This window comes from Gorilla gorilla, chromosome 22 (genome assembly GCF_029281585.2).
Source record: "Gorilla gorilla gorilla isolate KB3781 chromosome 22, NHGRI_mGorGor1-v2.1_pri, whole genome shotgun sequence".
Taxonomy (NCBI): Eukaryota; Metazoa; Chordata; class Mammalia; order Primates; family Hominidae; genus Gorilla; species Gorilla gorilla.
Genome location: NC_073246.2, coordinates 47,304,912 through 47,326,106, shown reverse-complemented (window position 1 = coordinate 47,326,106; position 21,195 = coordinate 47,304,912). Strand labels below are relative to the sequence as shown.

Sequence of the window (21,195 nt, the reverse complement as noted above, 5' to 3'; positions counted from 1 at the left end):
GGTTTCTCCGTGTTGGTCAGGCTGGTCTCGAACTCCCGACCTCAGTCGATCCGCATGCCTCGGCATCCCAAAATGCTGGGATTATAGACGTGAGCCACCATGCCCGGCCAAGACTTGATTTCTTGACAGAAAGAAACGTGTTTGAAAATGATTCTGGAGTACTCTGGTAAATGGCAGATGGAAAGCACCAGGAATCCATCTCCCCAACTAATTAACAAGTGCATGGGCAGAATTTGTCTTAGAACTCTTTTGGAACTCTGGAGTCTACTGAAAGCTTGCAATGTCCAGAGGAAGGCTTGGACAGTAACGGGTGGTTAATTTAGCTAAACCCCAGCTCTTGGGACAATAGCAGCCACACATCCATCCTCCACCCCCACTCCCATAGCAGGTGCCATGCACGAGTTCCTGGAGCAGCAGCCACACAGCTTGTGGGAAACAGGACGGCAAAAAGGACCCTGTCCTGCAGACATCGAGAACCTGTGCTCCGATCAGTTTGCCTGGGATCACAGATGTGCAGACAGGGAGGTGGGGCCATTGTTTTACACTCCCTCTGTTGTTGCACGCTCCCTCTTCCAGCTGAAGTGACTTGAAGGGGATTTAGAGGGCTGGCACTGTTTTTTCTCCCTCATTTTTATCTTATTCCTCCTTTGGGAGCCAAACATGAAAGAACAGGACATTGAAAAACAGCAGCATGTAAGAGGAAAATTAGAAAGTGGCTGCACACACCCAGGGAAAGGGACAGGCTCAGAAAAGACCTGAGAAGACCTGAAGTTCACACCTAAGGGAGATTTCTGGCACAGACACAAAACATTTTTTAAAAAGTAACAAAAAAAAAGCGAACACTGGTGAAGGGCAAAATTGACTTCAAGAGCCACATTACTGAGTTCAAATGTTCACTTTTTAACACAAAATCACAAGGCACACAAAGCAATAAGAAAATATAGCACATTCAAAGGAGAAAAATAAATCAACAGAAGCTGTCTCTGCAAAAGACCTGATGGCAGATCTACTAGACAAAGACTTTAAAATGACTGTCTTAAAGATGCTCAAAGAACTACAAGAAGGTGTGGAGAAAGTCAAGAAAGTGATGTATGAACAACATGGAAATATCAATATAAAAACCTTGAAAGAAACCAGAAAGAAATCACAGAACTGAAAAGTACAATAGCTGAAATTGAAAACATCACTAGAGGAATCTGAAGGTGATTCGAGCAGACAAAAGAATAAATTAATGAGCTTGAAGATAAGATAATGGAAATTTTCAAAGACAAAAGATGAATGAAAGGTGAAAAGAGCCTAAGGGGCTTGTGGCCACCATCAAGAGACAAGGAAGCATGCATGCCGTGGAAGCTGCAAACAGAAGAGAAAAAGAAAGGTGCGGAGAGACTAACTGAAGAAATAACGGCTGAAAACTTCTCAAATTTGTTGGGAGACATGAATATAAACAGTTAAGAGCTCAGGGAACTCCAAGTAAGGTGAACTCAAAGAGACTCACACCAAGTTACATTATCATCAAACTTTCAAAAACAGAGAGAGAATCTGGAAAGCAGCAAGAGAACAGCAACTGATCACATCCAAGGGCTTCTTAATAAGATTATCAGCAGATTTCTCACAGAAACTTTGGAAGCCAAAAGGCAGTGGACCAATATATTCAATGTACTAAAAGGAAAAAAAAACTGTTAACCAAGAGTCCTATATCCAGTAAAACTGTCCTTCAAAAGTGAGGGAGAAATTGGCATTTCCAGATAAACAAAAGCTAAGGGAGTTAATTGCCACTAGACCTGCCCTGCAGAAAATGGTCCAGGGAGTCCAGCAGGTGAAATGAAAGGACACTAGTCAATAACAGTAAGTCACATGAAGAAATGAAGATCTCAATAAAGGTAAATACACGGGCAATTATAAAAGCTGGTATTGCAACAACAGTTTGTAACTGCACTTTTTATGAATGAACCTGGAGGATATTAAACTAAAGGAAATAAGGCAGGCATAGAAGCAAATACTGCATGATCTCACATGTGGGATCTAAAAAAGTCACATTCATAGGAGCAGAGTAGAATGGTGGTTGTCAGGGGCTGAGGTCTAGGAAGGACAAATATGCATGTGTGCCACAGATGTGGCTAACAAGAAGGAAGCCTCGAGGGGGGCCCAGCAGCCTGGCTCCAGACTGCTCTTCAGCATTGCAGCAGATGCAGGACAAGCAAGAGCCCTGCAGGGGGGCACCAGGAGACCAGCAGGTGTCCACCCTAATGGTGCAGGCCATCTGATAAGGGGTAGGGACTGGTGCCGGGATGGACGGTGCCCATGCACAGAGTGGGGTGCAATGGGGCACAGCTGCCACCCCACTCTGTGCATAGGCAACGGGGGCCTCCTTGACTTGCTGTTACTGAGTAGTGTCCTTTCATTTCGCCTGTTGGACTACTGGACCATTTCCTGCAGGGAAGGTCTAGTGGCAATTAACCCCCTTAGCTTTTGTTTATCTGGGAATGGTAACAGGGCACAGCAGAGGCCAGCCCACAGAGAAGAGGAAATGTGACTGTTGGTCGAAGGGTACAAAGTTTCAGTTATGCAGGAAAAGTAAGTTCTAGAGGTCTAATGTACACATGGTGATTACAGCTAGAATACTATATCGCATATTGCACTTCAAACTTGAGTAGATCTTAAGTATTCTCACCACACTCACAACGGTAACTGGTTGAAGTGATAGATGTCCACTAGCTTGACTTTAGATATATACAAAAACCCAAGTATATGTAAAAGGACCTGCAGGAAGCCCTGTTTGGAGTGCTGTGCTTTTCATTCTGTCTGTGCTTAGTTCAGAATCACACAAGATCTTGTACCCACAGACAACTGCACCCAATGCACTGGGGCCTTGACACTCCAGTAGGAGTTAAATGCTGAGTCACTCTTGGTGCATCTAAGAGGCATGGAGAATTTACGAGAAGCTTAGCCAGCATCATCGAAAAAAATATTTGTAGGTTGCCAAGCGGTGAGAGATAAGCATGAGTTATTTCCCACGGAGTGGTCTTCTCCCTTCTTAAACCAAAGTTACATGGAAACGTCAAACAAATCAAAGCATTTTAAGGAAAAGGGACATTTTCTCAAGTTCTGCATTTGACTAAAGGAGCAAGAGGTAAGCACCGTGTAAAGACACCTGTGTGCCAATGGCTGGCCCATGGGGTAGGGAGGAGCGATGAAGGAGCAGCCCCTCGGGGCCATCATGGTGACGTGACCTTCACATGCACTCCCGTGGCCTCCCACTGACCTCCAAATGTCCAGAGATGGGGGTGGAGGCAGAGGAAGCCCCAGCCCAGGGGCCTGTGCGCCACTTGCCAAGATCACGGGACTCGTGCATTTGAGATGAGCGACTTGGCCGGCGTGTGTGTGGACCTGCCTGCCGAGCACCCCGGTGGCAGCTGTGCCCAGTTGCGCCCCACTCTGTGCACGGGCACCATCCATCCCGGCACTGGTCCCTGCCCTCATCAGATGGCCTGCACCATGAGGGTGGACGCCTGCTGGTCTCCTGGTGCTCCCCGGCTGGGAGCTTGCTTGTCCCGCATCTGCTGCGATGCTGAAGAGCGCTCTGGGGCCAGGCTGCAGGGCCCTCCTCGACGCTCCCTTCTTGCTAGCCACACTTGCGGCACGCACACGTGTCTGTCCTTCCTAGGCCTCAGTTTCTCACCTGTAAACGGGAACAATACGCAGCTCCCAGGTCAGAGGATGCTTGCCTGTAGGACTCCTTGGAAACATCACCTGCCTCTGCTACGGTCCCAGGGGCCAGGGTTTGTGAGAGCTCAGGAGGGGTGTAGAGAGCAAAGTCCAGAGGGCCAGGCACCCGTTGCTGTTGTGGGGTGACACTCTCACAGCCCTTGTGACCTGAGCTCTATGTGTCACTCACAGAGTCCCACTGAGACAGCCCAGGGGGCTTCCTGGAGGCAGTGTCCCGGGCAGCCCAAGCCCAAGCCCCGCTCACTCACTCTTGGCAGCTGCAGCAAGGGAGCCTCCCTACCCCACCCCAGCCCTCCCCTGTGAGGGGGCCTCACTCCCTTCCTCGTGGACCTGAGGGACAAGCCCACAACACAGCCAAACCCTCCACAGGGTCCCTGCCTGTGTGCTGACCACACGGTCCACCCTCCCTTTGAGCGCCCCCCACGCCCCAGCACGGCTGCACTGTCCCCCACACTCTCCTTGAGGTGGGCCAGGTGGGGTGGACACACAGGGCAGTGCCCAGGACGAGGTGGAGGGGGCGCTGGAGATGGAGCCGGGCAGGAGGCAGCAGGACCCCTCCAGCTCCCCTCCCCTCAGGGGCACATACTCCCTGACCCCTGGAGATGCAGCCAGGGACCTCTGTGGGCCTCGAGGGCTCTGTTCTGGTGCCCAGATCACAGCCCAGCACCCCCACTTTCGGGGCCTCGCAGTCTGCCGAGGAGTCAGGCTGGGCTCCCCCTCCTCCTCCTGCCCCTCACCCAGGGCTGGGAGTGTCCAGCCCAACATAGGGGCCCGGCAGGAGTTGGGGCTAACCCAAGAGGAGCCTGGGCTGGGGAGGAGCTGAGAGGCCAGAAGAGGGGGCAGGACCCTCCCGGCCAGGCCACACCTGGGAAGGGGCTCCTTGATAAAGCCTGAGGCCCACCCCTGGCCAGAGGCAATGCAGGCCAGGAACGCTGATGGAGTCCCCCAGGACCCTGCACGGGACACAGCCTCCCTCGCACAGGGACACTACCAAGCTGTCCAGATGTTCAGTGAAAAGTCCCCATCAGGCTGTGCCACCGACCGGGCCAGCTGCAGTTACAGAAATTCCTCGCCCTCACAGCCCCACTCGGACCCCAGCCCCCAAGCCATGCAGCTGTGCCCCAACTCCCAGGAGACCGGCACCTTCCCTGAGGCTGAAGCTTGCTCACAGTGCTCAGCTGATCCCAGACAGTCTCGGGCTGGCAGGGCTAGGGCAGGGTCAGGTGCGCAGGCCTGGCGTTTCCCCTCCCACAGGCTGCAGCCCTCCCAGCCCACTGCTGTCCTATCTGCCTCCATGGGCTTGCAGTGGAGGAGGACAAGGTGGGCTGTGCTCGAGCCTCCCGGGGCTCCAGGACACCGGACCCGGGTCCCTCCAGGCAGTATGGCTCCTGCAGGGCTGCCCTACCCACATGCTTGGTGGGGAACAGTAGCCAGGTGGGGTGTGGCTCTGGGGGGGTTGCCTGCAAGGCGGCTGGTGCTTGCTTGGCATTTGGGTGTTCCAGGGACGGAGCATGAGTGGGACCCAGGAATCTGGCTGCTTGTGGCAGTGCCAGCTGCCCTGGGGGTGACATCTAAGCCCTAGGAGATGCCAACAGCCGCGGGCATGGCCCCTGCCTCAGGAGAGCTCCAGTCCTACGAGATGCCAACAGCCGCGGGAAGGCCCCTGCCTCAGAGAGCTCCAGCCCTACAAGATGCCAACAGCCACGGGCACGGCCCCTGCCTCGGAGAGCTCCAGCCCTACGAGATGCCAACAGCCGCGGGCACAGCCCCTGCCTCAGAGAGCTCCAGCCCTACGCTTCTAGGGCGCATCCACAAGGGCCCCCACTCCTGCACACACCAGGCCCCCCCAGCGCAGTTCCTGTGCCCCCCTCAGGCTCAGCCAGGCCCCGCTGCAGCCCTCCCTCCCTCCCTCCCTCCCTGCCCCTCCATTCCAGCCCACGTGGGCTTTACTCCTGGGACCACCTGTTGTCAGCACTTGTCCCTGCCCTGTCTGTGGCCCCCCAGCCACTCCCCAGGCCCCACACAGGGTCTGCAGAGGCTCTGGGCTTTGCTGAGAGAAATGGTCAGTGGCCTGAAACTCGAGGGGAATCACCAAGCTCGTCATCCCTCACGGAGCCTGGTGGGTGGGCGTCCACCAGAATTTCCACTACACGTACCCCCACCTCCAGGTCCGGCACAGCCGCTAACCCCCACCAACCCTGTCCCAAAGCCCAAAGAGCAAACAGCAAGGCTGCTTCCCCTTGGCACTATGGGGAGGACAGCAGAGAAGGACAGAGCACCTCACCCTGTGGGGATAGGGCCTCTGGGCCAAGGCTGCCAGGTGCACACAGCAGGCAGAATCTGAATGGGGCAGGCACAGCTCAGGGGCCCCGTCTACTCCCGGACACAGAGGAGGGATCTGCTGGGGTCCTTTCTGGGCTGCCCCTGCCCCCAGGAGGTTAAAGAGTCCCCCCTTCCCTCCTCTTCCTGCCCCCAACTGTCCAGCCAGCAACAAGGCCAGGCCACGCGGTGATGGGGCAACGTCCCCTGGGCCCAGGAGCAGCCCCCACTGTGGCAGGGAGGCTGTGTGCTTCAGGATGGGGAGGGGGACATGAAAGGCTCCCTCTCAGGACGGGCCCTGCACACCTCCCTGGTCCCCACGCTGGTAGGGTCTCTGCACTGCCCACGTGGCAGCACCCTTGGCCCGAGCACGCTGGGGCTCCCAGGAAGCGCATCGAACCATGCAGCTTAGTGACCGGAGCAAGGTCGATGCAGCCACACCTAAGCGGGAATCTCGGCTCCCTGGGGTGAGTCACGCCACTGCCCCACGCCTCAGTTTCCCCTCTGTGACTCGGTGCATGGCAGGGTATCTTGGGACCGTGCTGAGGACTAAATGCGCTAAAATGCTCAGGGAGCCCCAGGCCCAGGCGGCACCTGGACACATCGGCTGCGGTTCATCCAGCCCTCTTCCCATCCAGACGCCGGCCTCCTCCCCACACAGGAGGCCTCACTCCCACACTCTCCCACCTCCCGAGGGCCACGGGCCCCTGAATGTAGAGACTCGGTGTGGGGGGAACCTGTACCAGGCTCACGTCAGCCCCGCCCACACTTACCTGGCAAGGCAAAAAGGAAAGGGTGGGGAGATCGGGGCCGGCCAGTTACCTGCAGCCGGCCCAATGAACACACAGTACCCGTCCTCCTGGGTCGGGAGCGAGGCACAGGCGACGGGCAGCCGGCCCCCGCCCAGGCGGCTCCAACACGCATCCTGCAGGGCCTCGCAGAACTGGCGGCAGGGTGGCGGGGCGGGCGGCGGGACGCTGCCGCATGGGGGGGCCAGCAGCAGGCAGAAGAACCAGGCGAGGAAGGGGTGGCAGTGCGTCCGCAGCAGGCCCCCCCACGCCCGTGCCCCGGCCCGCACCTGCTCGCCGCTCTCGTGGTGGAGGTGGTTGGGCAGCCAGAAGCGTGAGATGCCCAGGCGGCCGCAGACTGGCAGGGAGGGCGGCAGGGGCAGGCAGCGACCGGCGGGGGCCTCGGGGTCAGCCCCGAGCAGGGCAGAGTTATTAGCGAGACCCGGCCGCACAGAGTTAGCCACGTGGGAGACCCAAGCACCGCTGTCCCTGATTAAAGTGGTGACTGCGACCTGAGACAGTGCGCCCGGGAGCCCAGAGGAGAAGGCGGAGGGGGCCGCGTGCTTGCCCAGGGAGCCCGTCACCAGGGGGTGCAGAAGTGGCGCGCGCAGGCGGACGTCAGGGCGTTGGAGCTGCTGGCTGGGAGCGGCTGCAGCGGGCGAGAGTCCTTGGCTGTCTGGGTCCTGCAGGCTTCCCCAGGGAGGGGCCCCGCCCAGCAAGGAGGAGAGAGAAGCTCTACCTGAAGACGGTGGTGGCACTGAGGGCCCCGTGAGTGGTGCCCAGGGCCTGCCCAGGGAGGGAGGCGATGGGGTGGGTGCAGGCAAGGTGCCAGCCTTGGTTGTGTGGGCGCCCAGAGAGCTAGGAATGCCACGGCTGGGCCAGAGAGTGGTCCCATTCTCCTGGGGGGTGCTGGAAGGCCCAGCGAGGGCAAGGGGGCCCACGGGAGTCTCGAGGACCAGCGTTTCCGCCCTGGCCAAGCTCTCAGTGGGGACAGTGTCATTCCACAGCTGGACGAAGCTCCGGATGCCTTTGGCCACGTTCAGGATCTCGGCTCCGACACCGGCAATGTTCTCCTCTGGCGCGTCCAGGCTCTCGGCAGAAGTGGGGGTGTCCTGGCTGTCTTCCAGAAGCTCTGAGGGTGGCTCAGGGCTGCCAGGGGCTGTCGCTGGCTCTGTGGAACCATTCTGGGGGGTCACGTGTGTATCTGCTGGGGTGGTATCTGCTGTGGGCTGCACAGGCAGGGGCCCCTGGGGCTCAGGGATCGTGGTAGCTGCGTGGCTGGTGTCCTCATTATTGAACCAAAGCCAGTTCAGGTTCAGCAGGTTGGCCCGGGCAGCCGCCAGGCAGCAGAAGAGCAGCAGCAGGATGTGGCAGCCACAGGGGTAGGGAGCCATCGGGGCAGTGCGGCTGGAGCTGCGGGCGGCGGGAGGGCCTCTGTGCCTGGAGGTGGGGCTAGCCAGGCTCACGCCCTCCTGCCCTCCCCTGTGCAGGCTTCCCAGCCTCTGGCCGGCTGTCTTCCACCCCCCACTCTTGCAGAAGGAAAGAAGGCACCAGCCTTGGAATCAAGGTGCCCAGCACCCAGGGGTTCCAGCACCCAAGAATTTATAACTTCTTTCCCATGGCCCTGCAGCAGCCCCAGGCTCCGTGAGGACAGAGGGTGCTGTGTGCAGTGTCCACAGGGTTCCCAACGTGCTCCGCTAGGCTCTGCCGGGGCAGGGCTGCTGAGTCTCTGGATTGGGGCTCCAAGCCAGGACCCTATCCCAGAAGCACTGAGGCAGCGGCCCCCAGCCCCTGCTCCCCCTCTGACCTGGAACGCCCAGAGGCGCCTGGCCTGGAGCCATTGTGTTGTGGGAAACTTGGAACCGAAAAAATGCTCAGCTTGCTGCAGTGCCAATTCCACTGTTGCAACGGCTGCCCAAGTCGTTAAACATCCCGGGGAGGGTCTCGAGGGGCTCGGACCCTCTCAGAGCTGCTGTGCCTCCCCTCGAAGCTGGGGCTTTACCTGTCTTGGACTGTGTCCCTCTCAGCCCTTCCTGACCTTCTGCCCAGGAGACCCAGCAGAGACGGAGCCCGGGACCGGGGCAGGAATGCATCCTCCTTCCCGGCCTCAGTCTCCCTGTCCACAAAAGGATCCGGTTAGACTGGAACATTCCAGGCAGCGGGTAACCCACAGGGATGTGAGTGGCATGTGAGTGGCTGCTGTGCCCCCGCCCCCAGCTGCCCAGGCACAGCAGTGGGTGCTGAGTGTGCCTTATGCCCTCTGAGGACCTGTGTGCAGCCCGGCCATCAGCCCATTTCACAGATGAAGAAAACTGAGGCGTGAGCCTGGTGACCCCGCTCAAGATCACGGAGCCCATAAGAGGTGGAGCCAAATGGAACCCAGGCAGTCTACACAGGCGTGCTCACTCACACACGTTCACACACGTGTACATCCTCACACGAACACACCCAGGTTTCACCCCACAATCCACCCACCCCCTCAGTGCTCTGCATGCCAGCTCCCCCAGCTGGAGTCCCTCGTCACCCTGCCTCCTCCAGGCTGTGTGGCTGGGGTTGCAGCCACCCTCCCCCAGGGCTGGGGTCAGTTGACGTGACAGCAGCTGTGACGAAACAGCCCCACAACCTGTCCCCAGCTGTCCCCAGGTCAGGACATGCTATAGACATCGGTCGATTGCTGTCCACAGGGCAGGGCTGGGCTGCTTGGGACCCAGCCTTGTTTCAAGCAGCTGAGTGCCATGTCCTTCTCGAGGGCAGGCGCGGGCATTCCACAAGCAAACATCTGCATGTCAGTGAGGCCGTGCTCCCAAAACTAATCCCCACACTGCTCAAACTCGTCTTAGAGATGCCCGGAGAATAGTCTCTTTGCTTGAAAACTGACTGCTGCTGCTGTGATTTTATGCCTGAACACGCCTCCGGAAAGTCTCCGAACAGAAATTCCAGAGACTGCCCCCTCCTACGCCAGCACATCTCAGGGAGGGAACTCTGTTGTGGGGGACGCCCCCAGCCTCATCCCGAAGGCTCTGTCCTCAGAGGGTCACTGGCCAGCTGGGCTGGCCCTGCATTCATGCCCCCCAACATACACCTCCTGGGCAGAGCCAGGCGCAAGGAACTGATCACGCCTAGCAATGGAGGGAGAGCAGCTCCGGCCCTCGGGGCCACACTTGGAGGATGGTGGCAGCCCCATCGCACTGAGCACCCACCCTGCCATCTGCAGGGTGCCTGGCTCCCTCCACCCTTCCCCTGCCCACTCCATTCCTGACCCCACCCTTCCTGCCCACTGTCCAGGTCTCCTCCACCTCCAAGTGCTTTGAGAGCTTCCTGTCCACCATCGGGGTTCCCTCACCTCCAAGCACCTCCACAGCATCGCACGATTAACCTCCTGGAAATCCTAGTGCAGTTCTGCCACAGCTCCACAGCTCAGCCCCCGGGATCTGGTTCCCACCAGGAAGCACCTGACAAGGGTGGCTACTACATAAGCCTCCTCACACATCATCACTCAAACGCACGCATGTGTACGGACATGCTCACACACGAACACCCACATATGCACACATATATGTATGTTCACTCCTGCTCATGTATGAACACATGCACATGCATGCTTAGCTATGCCATATGTCACGTGTGAATACTCACAGGCAGACACAAGCCCCCACACATGTACATATAAGCTTACATGTGTCAGACATGAATGCTCACATGCATACACAAGCACACGTACATACATGCTCACACGTCACGTGAATACTCACATACACAAGCCCACACACATACATAATGCTTACATGTCACACATGAATGCTCACATGCATACACAAGCTCACACATGTACATGCATGCTCACATATGTCACACATGGATACTCGCATACAATCACACACGCGTACATATATGCTCACATGTCACATGTGAATACATGCATACACACACATACATGCTCACACGTCACGCATGAATACATGCATACACAAGCTCACATACATACATGCTTACATGTGTCAGACACAAATGCTCACATGCATACACAAGCCCCATGTACATACATGCTTACATGTGTCAGACATGAATGCTCACATGCATACACAATCACATATGTACATGCATGCTCACACGTCACGTGAATACGCACATGCATACAGAATCACACACGTACATATATGCTCACGCGTCACACGTAAGTACTCACATGCATACACAAGCTCACATATATACACACACACGTCACACATGAATACATGCATACACAAGCTCACACACATACATGCTTACACGTCACAGAGTGCATATGCATGCTCAGCTCTGCCATGCATGCTCACACACACATGCACACACACAGGCAAGCACACTCACCATGTACTTGCACTCTCAGAAAGCACCCTGGTGTTGCCCAAGTCCTGCTAGCAGCATGGCCAGGGATCCAGGCCTCCTTCCCAGCCCCTGCCCAGCTCCGTGTAAAGGGCCTGACTGTGGCTCGTTCCAGGAGTCTGTGTGCCCAGATGGCACCATGAGCAGTGCAGACCAGGGTTTCGGCGTGGCCTCTTCCCCTTGGTGGAGGGAGTGGAGAAGCTGAGGCACAAGGAGCAGCAGTTGGCAGTTTCCCTGCGGCTCCTCGGCACCTCCTGGGGTGAGTGAGGCCTCAGGCCTGCCAGAGATGGAGGACACACGTGTCGTCATGAGGGACCTTGGGGTCTGCAGGAAGGCAAGAACCACTTGGCTCTGATGGGGCAGCTGGGAGGCCCATGATGGAGCTCACTGGAGACGACCCAAGCCAAGGAGGAAGAGGGCCCATGGATCCCGATGGAGCAGAGTTGACAGGACAGGTGAGACCCCTCCCTGGGGGTGCGCGGGACCTGGGTGACACAGGAGAGTGCCCCAGTCTGAAGTGCCCCCACCCTATTGCCTTGAGGCCTGAGATCGACCTTCCCAGTCTGACTTCATAGAGGAAGCCGCCTTCAACTCCCACTGCCTTCCCCTCTGAGCATTCCTGCTGCTGAGTGCAGAACATGGCGTCCTCATTCGACTCAACAAAGGCAACGTTAACCACAAACTCCCTCAGCAAACCCCAGGCAGACAAGCCCATCATCCCTGTGAAGGCCAGCGAGGGGCTGGGGAAGAGCATGGCTCGCCAACCCCGTGGGATCCCAGAAAGGCAGCACCCCACAACACAGCCACCCAGCTGTGTCCCCAGGGCCCCAGAGCCTGTGGGGCCCCTTTCTCTGGCTCTCAGTTATGACAACAGGAGGGCCAAGGGGCTCCTCCCTTCCTGGAAGCCAAGCTGACCCAGCTGCTGGGTTGCACATCATCACAGCTTGTCCCAGTGCGTGTGGAGTTTGACCTTGGGTTGACTCCCTGCTCTATCCCCTGATGAGAAAATGGGTCTCCTCTGTTGCTAGGCTACAGTGCTGTGGTACCATGGCCCCCGCTGGCCGGCCATCTGGCCAGGGCACTAGAAATGCCCGTTGGAAGCTGTAGCCATGGGCTACCCGCACGCAGCCACTCTTGTTATCATGACCTGCCCACTCCTGAGGGGCCTGAGGCTAACAGCTCAGAACCCCATACCCCCTAGAGGACCTGCTGTCCCCCACTGGTGCCGTCCTGCAGAGTCGGGCCCTGTCTCCAGAGGTGACGGCACCGCCGGAGCAGCCACGAGGGCCCTGGAGCCTAAGCGTCCACCTGGCCTTGGTGGACCCGGGGGTGCTGTCCCACCATGGAGCGTGTGTCCTCCCTCAGCCTCTGGTGTCCGCACAGCCATCGAGGGCTCACCACTGCCACGCCAGCCACGGGCTCCAAACGTTGAAGCAGCTGGCAGCGGGGTGCAGGGTGGGCACACCGGGAGGGAGGCCTGAGATGCGGTGGGGAGGTCACATGCACTGGCTGCAGTTTCAGAGGACAAGGGAGACCGCCCACCATGAACACAGGTGCCAAGAACGGAGCCTCCCCACTCCCCGCACCCCATCTGGTCTTCGGGAAGGTTCCACCCTCCCACTGTCTCCGCCCTGCCCCGAGCCAGTGTTTGTCCTGTCTTGTTGGCCTGTCTGGTTTAAATTCCTAAATAGTGTGGTCTTTTATTTTCTTTTTTTAAAAAGGCACAAACACCCCCACGTGAACAGGGGAAACTGGTTCATCAGGGGGCAAAGAGGGGGGCTCATTTCCGGGCTGAAGGCCCCAACCGTAGCTGTGAGGCTCCGGGCTGTTCAATCGTCAGAGGCGTCCCTCCTGCTTTTGGCCACCCTAGGCCTCAGCCCGTGGCGGGTGGCTCTGGGCTGCCTCTCCTCGGGTCTCCCACACCTCAACCCTGAAGGCTGGGGGAGGATGACAGGCATGAGGGAGCAGGGCAGACCCCGCCTGAGCCACCCTCTTCTTCCCTGAGCTTGTCCTTGCCCCCAGATGCTCGCCCAAGCCCAGAATGTCCTGCAGAGACCCCTCAGGTGTGGCCTCCCTCCCCTCCTTCCCCAGGGACCAGACACTGTCCAAGGACAGGCCCAGGCAGGCTCCTGGAGATTCCAGGGAGCGAAACCTGGACCCTGAGTTCCCAGTACCCACTGCCCATGGGCACGCCCCCAGGCAGGCACAGCCAGTCAAGGTTTGGATGCCGCAGACACGTCTCCAGCCCTTTTGAAATGAAAACATGACTTTTCGTCTTTCTGTGGCGCAACTAGTTTATGATTGTCTAAAGTCTCTGAACGTGCTTCCTGGGCTCTGCATTTTGTGGCTACTTTTTCAAACCACAATGATAAAGGCAGCTTTATCATGGCACTTCCAGAGTGCCCCCTGACAGCTCTGCTGCTTGGCCGGGACCTCTCACCAGACCTGGCCGCCGGGCACAACCCGGCCAGCGGCACGACCAGCTGCCGCCGCCTGCAGATTCAGTGGCTGGAGTTGGCCGCACAGTGAGAGGGCCAGGTGGCCAGGCCTGGGTCCAGGTCCCTGGAGGGCACTCCCCTGTCACCAAACACATGGACCTGAAGACCTACAGTAGCAGAGGGAGTGTGGCAACACCCTGTCTAACACCCACCCCCAGCTTACAGCCTCTTTCCCCCTCTGCTCAGTGCTCAGGGTGCCCCATAAGCCCATTCTCTCCCCCACGGTGGAGGCAGGGTGGAGGCTTCTGTCCCCCGATTCCACGACGAGGTTTCTCTTAGCTCTTCCCTGGATGTACATTCCTGGACTCCGCCGTGTCCCTCCCCAGGCTCTGGTGTCCCTCTGACTGCTCGGCAGAGCCTGGGGACTATGAGGTGGGGAGCCTGAGGTCTTCAACCCCAATCCTCCACCGGGTGATCACGAGCGGTGGGAGCCTTCTTGGCTCCTAAATTAATGCCAAGCACAGCCTGGCGCTCAGCAGGCAGCCTGCCTCTTCTCCCCACACCTGGCCGGCGGCAGCTGGAAGCCCATGAGAGCCAGGCCCTCCCCTCGGGCTTGGTGCAACCTCCACCGCAGCCCCAGGGCCCACCCTTGGGAAGACCGCCAGAGACACAGGAGATGGATCACTGGTGAAGGGTCACGAGCCGGGCAGCAGGGCCTGAGGCAGGAGCAGCAAGAGGATCAAAGTGCTGCAGGGAAAAGACACTTTAGACATCTTCCCAGGGACAGCTGCCACCTCTGCCCCTGACAGGAGGCCACGGGGAGGACACACAGTCCCCTGCCATGGCTCTCCACAAAGCCTGCACCTAAATATGAGCAGGCAGGTGGGTGAGTCCAGGCTGCGGGACAGACACCCCCACAGAAACCCGGCTGGACTGCCACGTTAGGAAGAAGGCGGCGGGGCAGCGGGGCCGGGCAGGGCTGCTCCAGAGTCAACAGAGTACAGAGCAGGACACTAATGCAACACGTGGTCCCTGACGGCTCTGGGACTGCCCAAAAGATACGCAGGCCAGTGGGGCAAAGGACATTATGGAGCGCATCTGGAGACGGCCTGTTCACAGGGGGACGGACAGAATGATTGTAAACTTCTCAGGCATGACGATGACACTGTGGCTCTGTGGGAGAACGTCCTTGTTCTTGGGACATGCACGCAGAAGTGCATCTACAGGGCAATGGGTGGAGACGCTGCGGCTCACCTCAGCGAGTGTCTGTACTTGCATGTGGGTATGCAGAAGCACACGTGTGTGCGTGTACACAGATGTGTGGATATGGATACATGCATGCATGGATATCTGTGTGCGTGGACTGCATGTGGATTATGTGTGCATACAGATGAGCATGTGTGCATGTGTGCATGGGTATGTACATGTGCACACATGGATATGTATCACGGATGTGTGCGGATATGTACGCATGTGGAGGTGCATGTAGATATTCTTGTGTGTGCACACGCATGGATATCTGTGCATGTGGATATGCGTGTGTGTGGATACGGACACAGATGGAGAGAAAGGGAGTGCCTGGGAAAAATGTGGCAAGTGTTTGCTTGTGAGTCGAATGGAAGGTGTGTATGAGCATTTTCTGATCGTCGTATCAACGTCAATGCAGGTTTGAAATGTTCTCAAAGGATGTTTGTAGAGAAAATAGAGTTTTCTTCCTGATATCTTCTGGCAAACTCCCTATGCCAGCTCTACCTCTGGCAGTGCAGGTGACTCAGCAGAGGGTGGGAAGAAATGCTTTTCAGACCTCGATCCACGTCCCCTGGGGCTCTGTGTGGGTGTTATTCCTGCATGCCTTCAAAGCCTTGTTACTCCTCCCAGTCCGAGAAGGCTGGCAGAAGACACTGCCTGTGTCTTCTCCTGAATGCTGCCCCAAGGGGGGGCCGATGGGTGGAGCACAGCGGGGCAGCGAGGCTCACCGACATCTCCTGCTTGATGTGATAAAATTCACTGAGGGCGAAACAAAAGACCTCAATGTGCTCTATAGGCTCTAAGGGAACCATCCATGCTCTACCCAAAACAAAGCAGATATTTTCAAAGACTCTAAGAAGTTCGAGAGCCAAGAGGTCCCCCGATTTTGTTCTTCTCCAGGATTGCTTTGGCCATTCTGGGTTCCTTGAAATTCAATTTAAGTATTGGGGTCACTTTGACAATTTCTATAGCCAGTGGGGATTCTGGCAGGAGTTGTGTGGACTCTAGTTGATTTAGGGAGTATTCTATCTTCCAATCCATAAACATGGGATAACTTTCCATTTATTTAGATCTTCCTTAATTACTTTCAATGTTGCTTTGTAGTTTTCAGAGTAAAAGTTCTTGTTGATGCTGTTGTAAACAGATTTTTCTTTCTTAATTTCATTTTTGGATTGTTCATTGCAAAATAAATACAATAGATTTTTCTATACTGATTTTATACCCTGCAACCTTGCTGAGCTCATTTATTGGTTCTAATAGTTTTTTTGTGGATTACTTAGAAAAAAACTGTAATTTTAGAGGAACAATAAAAAACTTTTTAGAGGTTAGAACTTTTACTTTTAAATATATATATGATATATGATATATATGATATATGATATATATATATATAAGATCTGGCCTCTAAAAATAGTTTTACTTGTTCCTTTCCAATCTGGATGTCTTTTATTTCTTCTTGCCTAACTTTCGTGGCTAGAACCTCCAGTACAATGTTAAATAGAAGGCGCAATAGGGAACGTCCTTGTCTTGCTCCTGATCGTAGGAGGAAAGCATTCGCTCCTCCACCACAAGCACGGTGTCAGCTGTGGGCTCTGTCACAGACGCTCTTTACCAGCGTGTTAAGTGTTTTTCATGAATGGTGTTGAATTTTGTCCAATACTTTCTCTGCATCTATTGAGATGATTGGGTGTTTTTAATATTTTATTCTATTGATATGATGTATTACATTGATTTTCAAGTGTTAAGCCAACCTTGAATTCCTGGGATAACTCCCACTTAGTCATGGTGAATTTTTTTTATATGTTGCTGGATTTTATTTACTAGTAGTCTACCAAGGATTTCTGCGTCCATATTCATAAGATAAACTAGTCTGCAATTTTCTTTTTTTGGCAATGTCTTTGTCTGATTATGGTATCAGAGTAATATTGGTCTCATAAAATGAATTGAGAAGCATTTCCCACTCTCCTAGTCTTTTGAAAGAGTTTGTGAGAATTAGTTTTAATTCTTTAAATGCTTGGTAGAATTTAGCTGGGAAGCTCTCTGGTCCTTGGCTTTTCTTTATGGGTGTTTTTGGATTACTAATTCAACCTCTTCACTTGTTATATATCTATTCACATTGTCTATTTCTTGTTGAATCAGTTTGAGTAGTTTGCACCTTTCTAGGAAATTTTCAATTTCATCTGCCATCTATTTTGTTCATAGTATTGGATTAGAAAAAAGTCAAAGGACTTACATTCCCAATTTTAAGACTTACAATGCGATGGTAACAGGACAGTGTGGGAGTGGCACAAGGACAGACACATGCATCGGTGCAGTGGAACTGAGGGTTCTGGAATAAACTCATAACCTACGGGCAACTCATGTTTGACAAGAATGTCGAGACTGTTCAGTGAGAAAAGAGCAGCCTTCAACAAACGGTGCTGGGCCAACGAACAGATACACGCAAAAGGGCGAAGCTGGATCCCTACTTCACACCACATGCAGCTATTAAAATTTTTATTTTAGCTCTTAAATAAAAGAGCTAAAATAAAAAAACTTTTGAAAGTTTTCTTTTTCATAACCTTGGATTTGGCAGAAGATTCTTACATATGACAGCAAAAGCCCAAGTGACAAAAGAAAAATAAATTGGACTTCGTAAAAACTTAAAAGTTTTGTGCCTCAAAGGACACCATCAAGAAGGTGAAATGACATCTCACAGAATGGGAGAAAATATTTGCGAATCATATATGTGAGGAAGCACTTCTATCTAGATGATGTAAAGAACTCATAAATCAACAACAAAAAGACAATAATCCAACTAAAAGTGGGCAAGAATCGGAATAGACATTTCTCCAAAGAAGAAATACAGATTGCCAAGAAACACAAAAAAAAGATGTTCAACATTATCGGTCATCATGAAAATGCAAATGAAAACCACAAGACACTGCTTTACACCCAAGATGGGCTGGAAACAAAAAGTCAGATAAAAACAAGTGATGGCAAAGATGTGGCGAAATCAGAACCCTCAAGGCTGCAGGAAGGGACGTGAGATGGTGCAGACACTTGGGAAAGCAGGCTGGCGGTTGCTCAAATGAGTAAACACAGTTACCATAGTCCCAGTGATTCCACCTTAGGTATATACCCGAGAGAAACGAAGACACACGTCCACACTGAAACTTGTACACAAGTGTTCACAACAGCACCGTTCACCACAGCTAAAAGGTGGACACCTCTCAGAAGTCCACCAAATGCTGAATCCATAAACACAGCATGGTGCCTCCACCCGGTGGGACATTATTCAGTGACAGCAAGGAATGAAGCCCTGGGACAGGGTGCAACACGGACGAACCCGGAAACCACACGCCGAGGGGAGGAAGCCAGACAGAAACGACCACACGTTAGATGGTTTAATTCGTATGGAAGCTCAGAAGAGGGAACCCAGGGACAGAAAGGAGATGACCGGTGGCCAGGACTGGAGGGAGGGAGGGCGGCGGAAAGGCTTCTCTCTGGAGTGTTGAAATGTTCCACGGTCGATGGGGATGATGGTGGCATAGATTTTTGAATATACTGAAAACCACTGGATTGTACACTTCGAGTGAATGGCATGGAATGTGAATTACATCTCAATAAAGCCGTTCAAAACAATCAAGGGAGACCCACATCACATTTTCCAAACCACGCAATCCTTAATGCTGCTTGATTTCTTATTAATTCCATTTTGAGTGAGATTCATTTTTTTCATGTATTTGATGAAAGTTTTTCTCTTATAAATTCCTGTGCTTTCAAACTCATTTTTAGAGGGGCTATTTATCAACTTTTAAAAACTAGGGTATGGACACGGAGTCATCTTTGTTGCTAGTGTTGGTTTTCAAACCTAGTACCGCATGTTCGAGGAGCACGTGGCTTCCTCCTAACACGTCGAGTAGCGTTTCCTCCCTGGCTCACAGCCTCCACTCCCCGGAGCCTCTCTCGCCCTGCACGACCCAGGCTCTCAGAGCTGCTCTCGTGCTGGCCCCCGGTGCTCGCAGCTGGCATTTATCGAGGGCTCCTCTGTCCACAGCACTGTGGAACCACCCTCTATGCACGAGTGAGCGTGCACCTCACAACTATCCTGGCATGTGCATTTTACAGCCAGAAAACCAAAAGTCCGGACGACCAGCCGACCCCAGCCCTACGCCTCACCACACCCCCGCACACCACCCACACGAGCACATGGCCCTTCATTCACTCCGCACATCCCACACCTCACTACACCCCTGCACGCACCTCACTACACCCCTGCACGCCACCCACTCGGGCACACGGCCCTTTATTCACTCCACACGCCCCACGCCTCACCACAACCCCACACGCCACCCACGCGAGCACACGGCCCTTCATTCACTCTGCACACACACCCGTGCTCCTGCTGCAAGCCCAGCCTGCTCGCAGCACTGAAGATGCACTGGAGAACAAAACCTGGCACAAAGTGAACAGAGAGGTGATTTCGGGAGGCAGGAGGTACCACGGAGCACACACGTCACATGGGAAAGGGTAGAGGACGCCACGGGATGACCACGCCAGGCCAGGATGTGCAATGGGGAAGGGGCCAAACAGAAGACAAGAAGAGAGCGACAGCGTGGCAGCTGGGAAGCAGGTTCCCCACAGAGGGACACTGAATTCTTGCGTGGCAACGTGGCCCCCCAGTGGTAGGGCCAGACACCTACTCGCCCTGTGACACCCTGGCCACCCAAAAGAGGACAGGCAGTCCTGACTGCCACTGGGAGGACGGTCCCCTTCCTAGGAGTCTGGAGGGCCACCAGATGTCCAGTGTCCCTCGGACGCATCTAGGGGATCATGCAGCGGGCATCTCTCCTTAGTGCTGCAGCTCAGCTGTTCCTCTCCACCAGCAGAGCCGCGTAAAGGGGCACGGGGCCGCACTGCTCTCATAAAGACTCTTCACCAGGAAACTGGCACTTGATTTGTGTTTTCACGGAGGCCTCCCTGGGGACCCGGCTGCAGCCCGGGATGTGACAGACAGGTACAGGACCACCCAGAGGCTTCACCTTTCGCCCACGTGGGAGAAAAAGGGCCGCCTGTCGGAGAACAGTTCAGCACAGTCCACACCCAGGGACCTCCTAGGTCCCGAGAGACCACAGTGCAAGGAGGGAGCCCTTGGCCGAGGCTCCTAGCCCTGGGTGGCCAGTGGCAAAGCATCTCCACCACCGGGACTCTGCTGCGATGCCAAGCTAGGCTGTGAGGGCCAAGGAGGAAAGGCAAGGGCGGCCTTTCAAGCTGGTGAAGGCCCACTTGGTTTTCAAGGGTTTACCAGGTTGCTCATTAACTGGGTTTTCTCATGGAAGGCCCCAGGGCAGGCTCACACAGCCAGGTTCCCACGGGGCTGCTAGACCTACCCAGACCCCAGCTGTGACAGGCACACTTGTGCCGGTTGGGGCCATGGGGTAAGCACCTCCCAGGCACCAGGACCTGTGCTGGATGCAAGACCCTGGTGTCCTCCAGGAATCCGCCCACACCAGCACCGCCGCCCACACCAGCACCGCCACCCACACCAGCACTGCCACCCACACCAGCACCACCGCCCACACCAGCACCGCCACCCACACCAGCACTGCCACCCACACCAGCACTACCGCCACCCACACCAGCACCACCGCCACCCACACCAGCACTACCGCCACCCACACCAGCACCACCGCCCACACCAGCACCGCCACCCACACCAGCACCGCCGCCCACACCAGCACCGCCGCCCACACCAGCACCGCCGCCCACACCAGCACCGCCGCCCACACCAGCACCGCCGCCCACACCAGGACCGCCACCCACACCAGCACCACCACCCACACCAGGACCACCGCCCACACCAGCACCACCACCCACACCAGCACCACCGCCCACACCAGCACCACCACCACCCACACCAGAACCACCACCCACACCAGAACCACCACCCACACCAGGACCACCGCCACCCACACCAGCACCACCGCCACCCACACCAGCACCACCACCCACACCAGCACCACTGCCACCCACACCAGCGCCACCACCCACACCAGAACCACCACCCACACCAGCACCACCACCCACACCAGGACCACCACCCACACCAGCACCACCGCCGCCCACACCAGGACCATGCCCACACCAGGACTGCCACCCACACCAGCACCACCGCCGCCCACACCAGCACCGCCGCCCACACCAGCACCACCACCCACACCAGCACCGCCACCCACACCAGCACCACCACCCACACCAGCACCACCGCCCACACCAGGACCACGCCCACACCAGCACCACCGCCCACACCAGGACCACCACCCACACCA

The 21,195-nt window shown here is 55.7% G+C and overlaps 1 protein-coding gene across 12 annotated transcripts in view; it reads right to left on the bottom strand.

Moving 5' to 3' along the window:
• The window catches only part of COL18A1 (collagen type XVIII alpha 1 chain), a 111,333-nt gene that overhangs the window by 50,433 nt on the left and 39,705 nt on the right, over positions 1–21,195 (bottom strand). For 4 of the 12 annotated variants that reach the window (XM_055373735.2, XM_055373736.2, XM_063702765.1 and 1 more), the window contains exon 1: positions 7,573–8,242. The exons of the other annotated variants lie outside the window; for them this stretch is intronic. In XM_055373735.2, coding sequence (XP_055229710.1) covers positions 7,573–8,227 — 655 coding nt within the window. In that variant the 5' untranslated portion in view covers positions 8,228–8,242. Of the gene's footprint in view, positions 1–7,572; positions 8,243–21,195 lie in introns of those variants that run through there. 12 annotated transcript variants of the gene reach the window in all.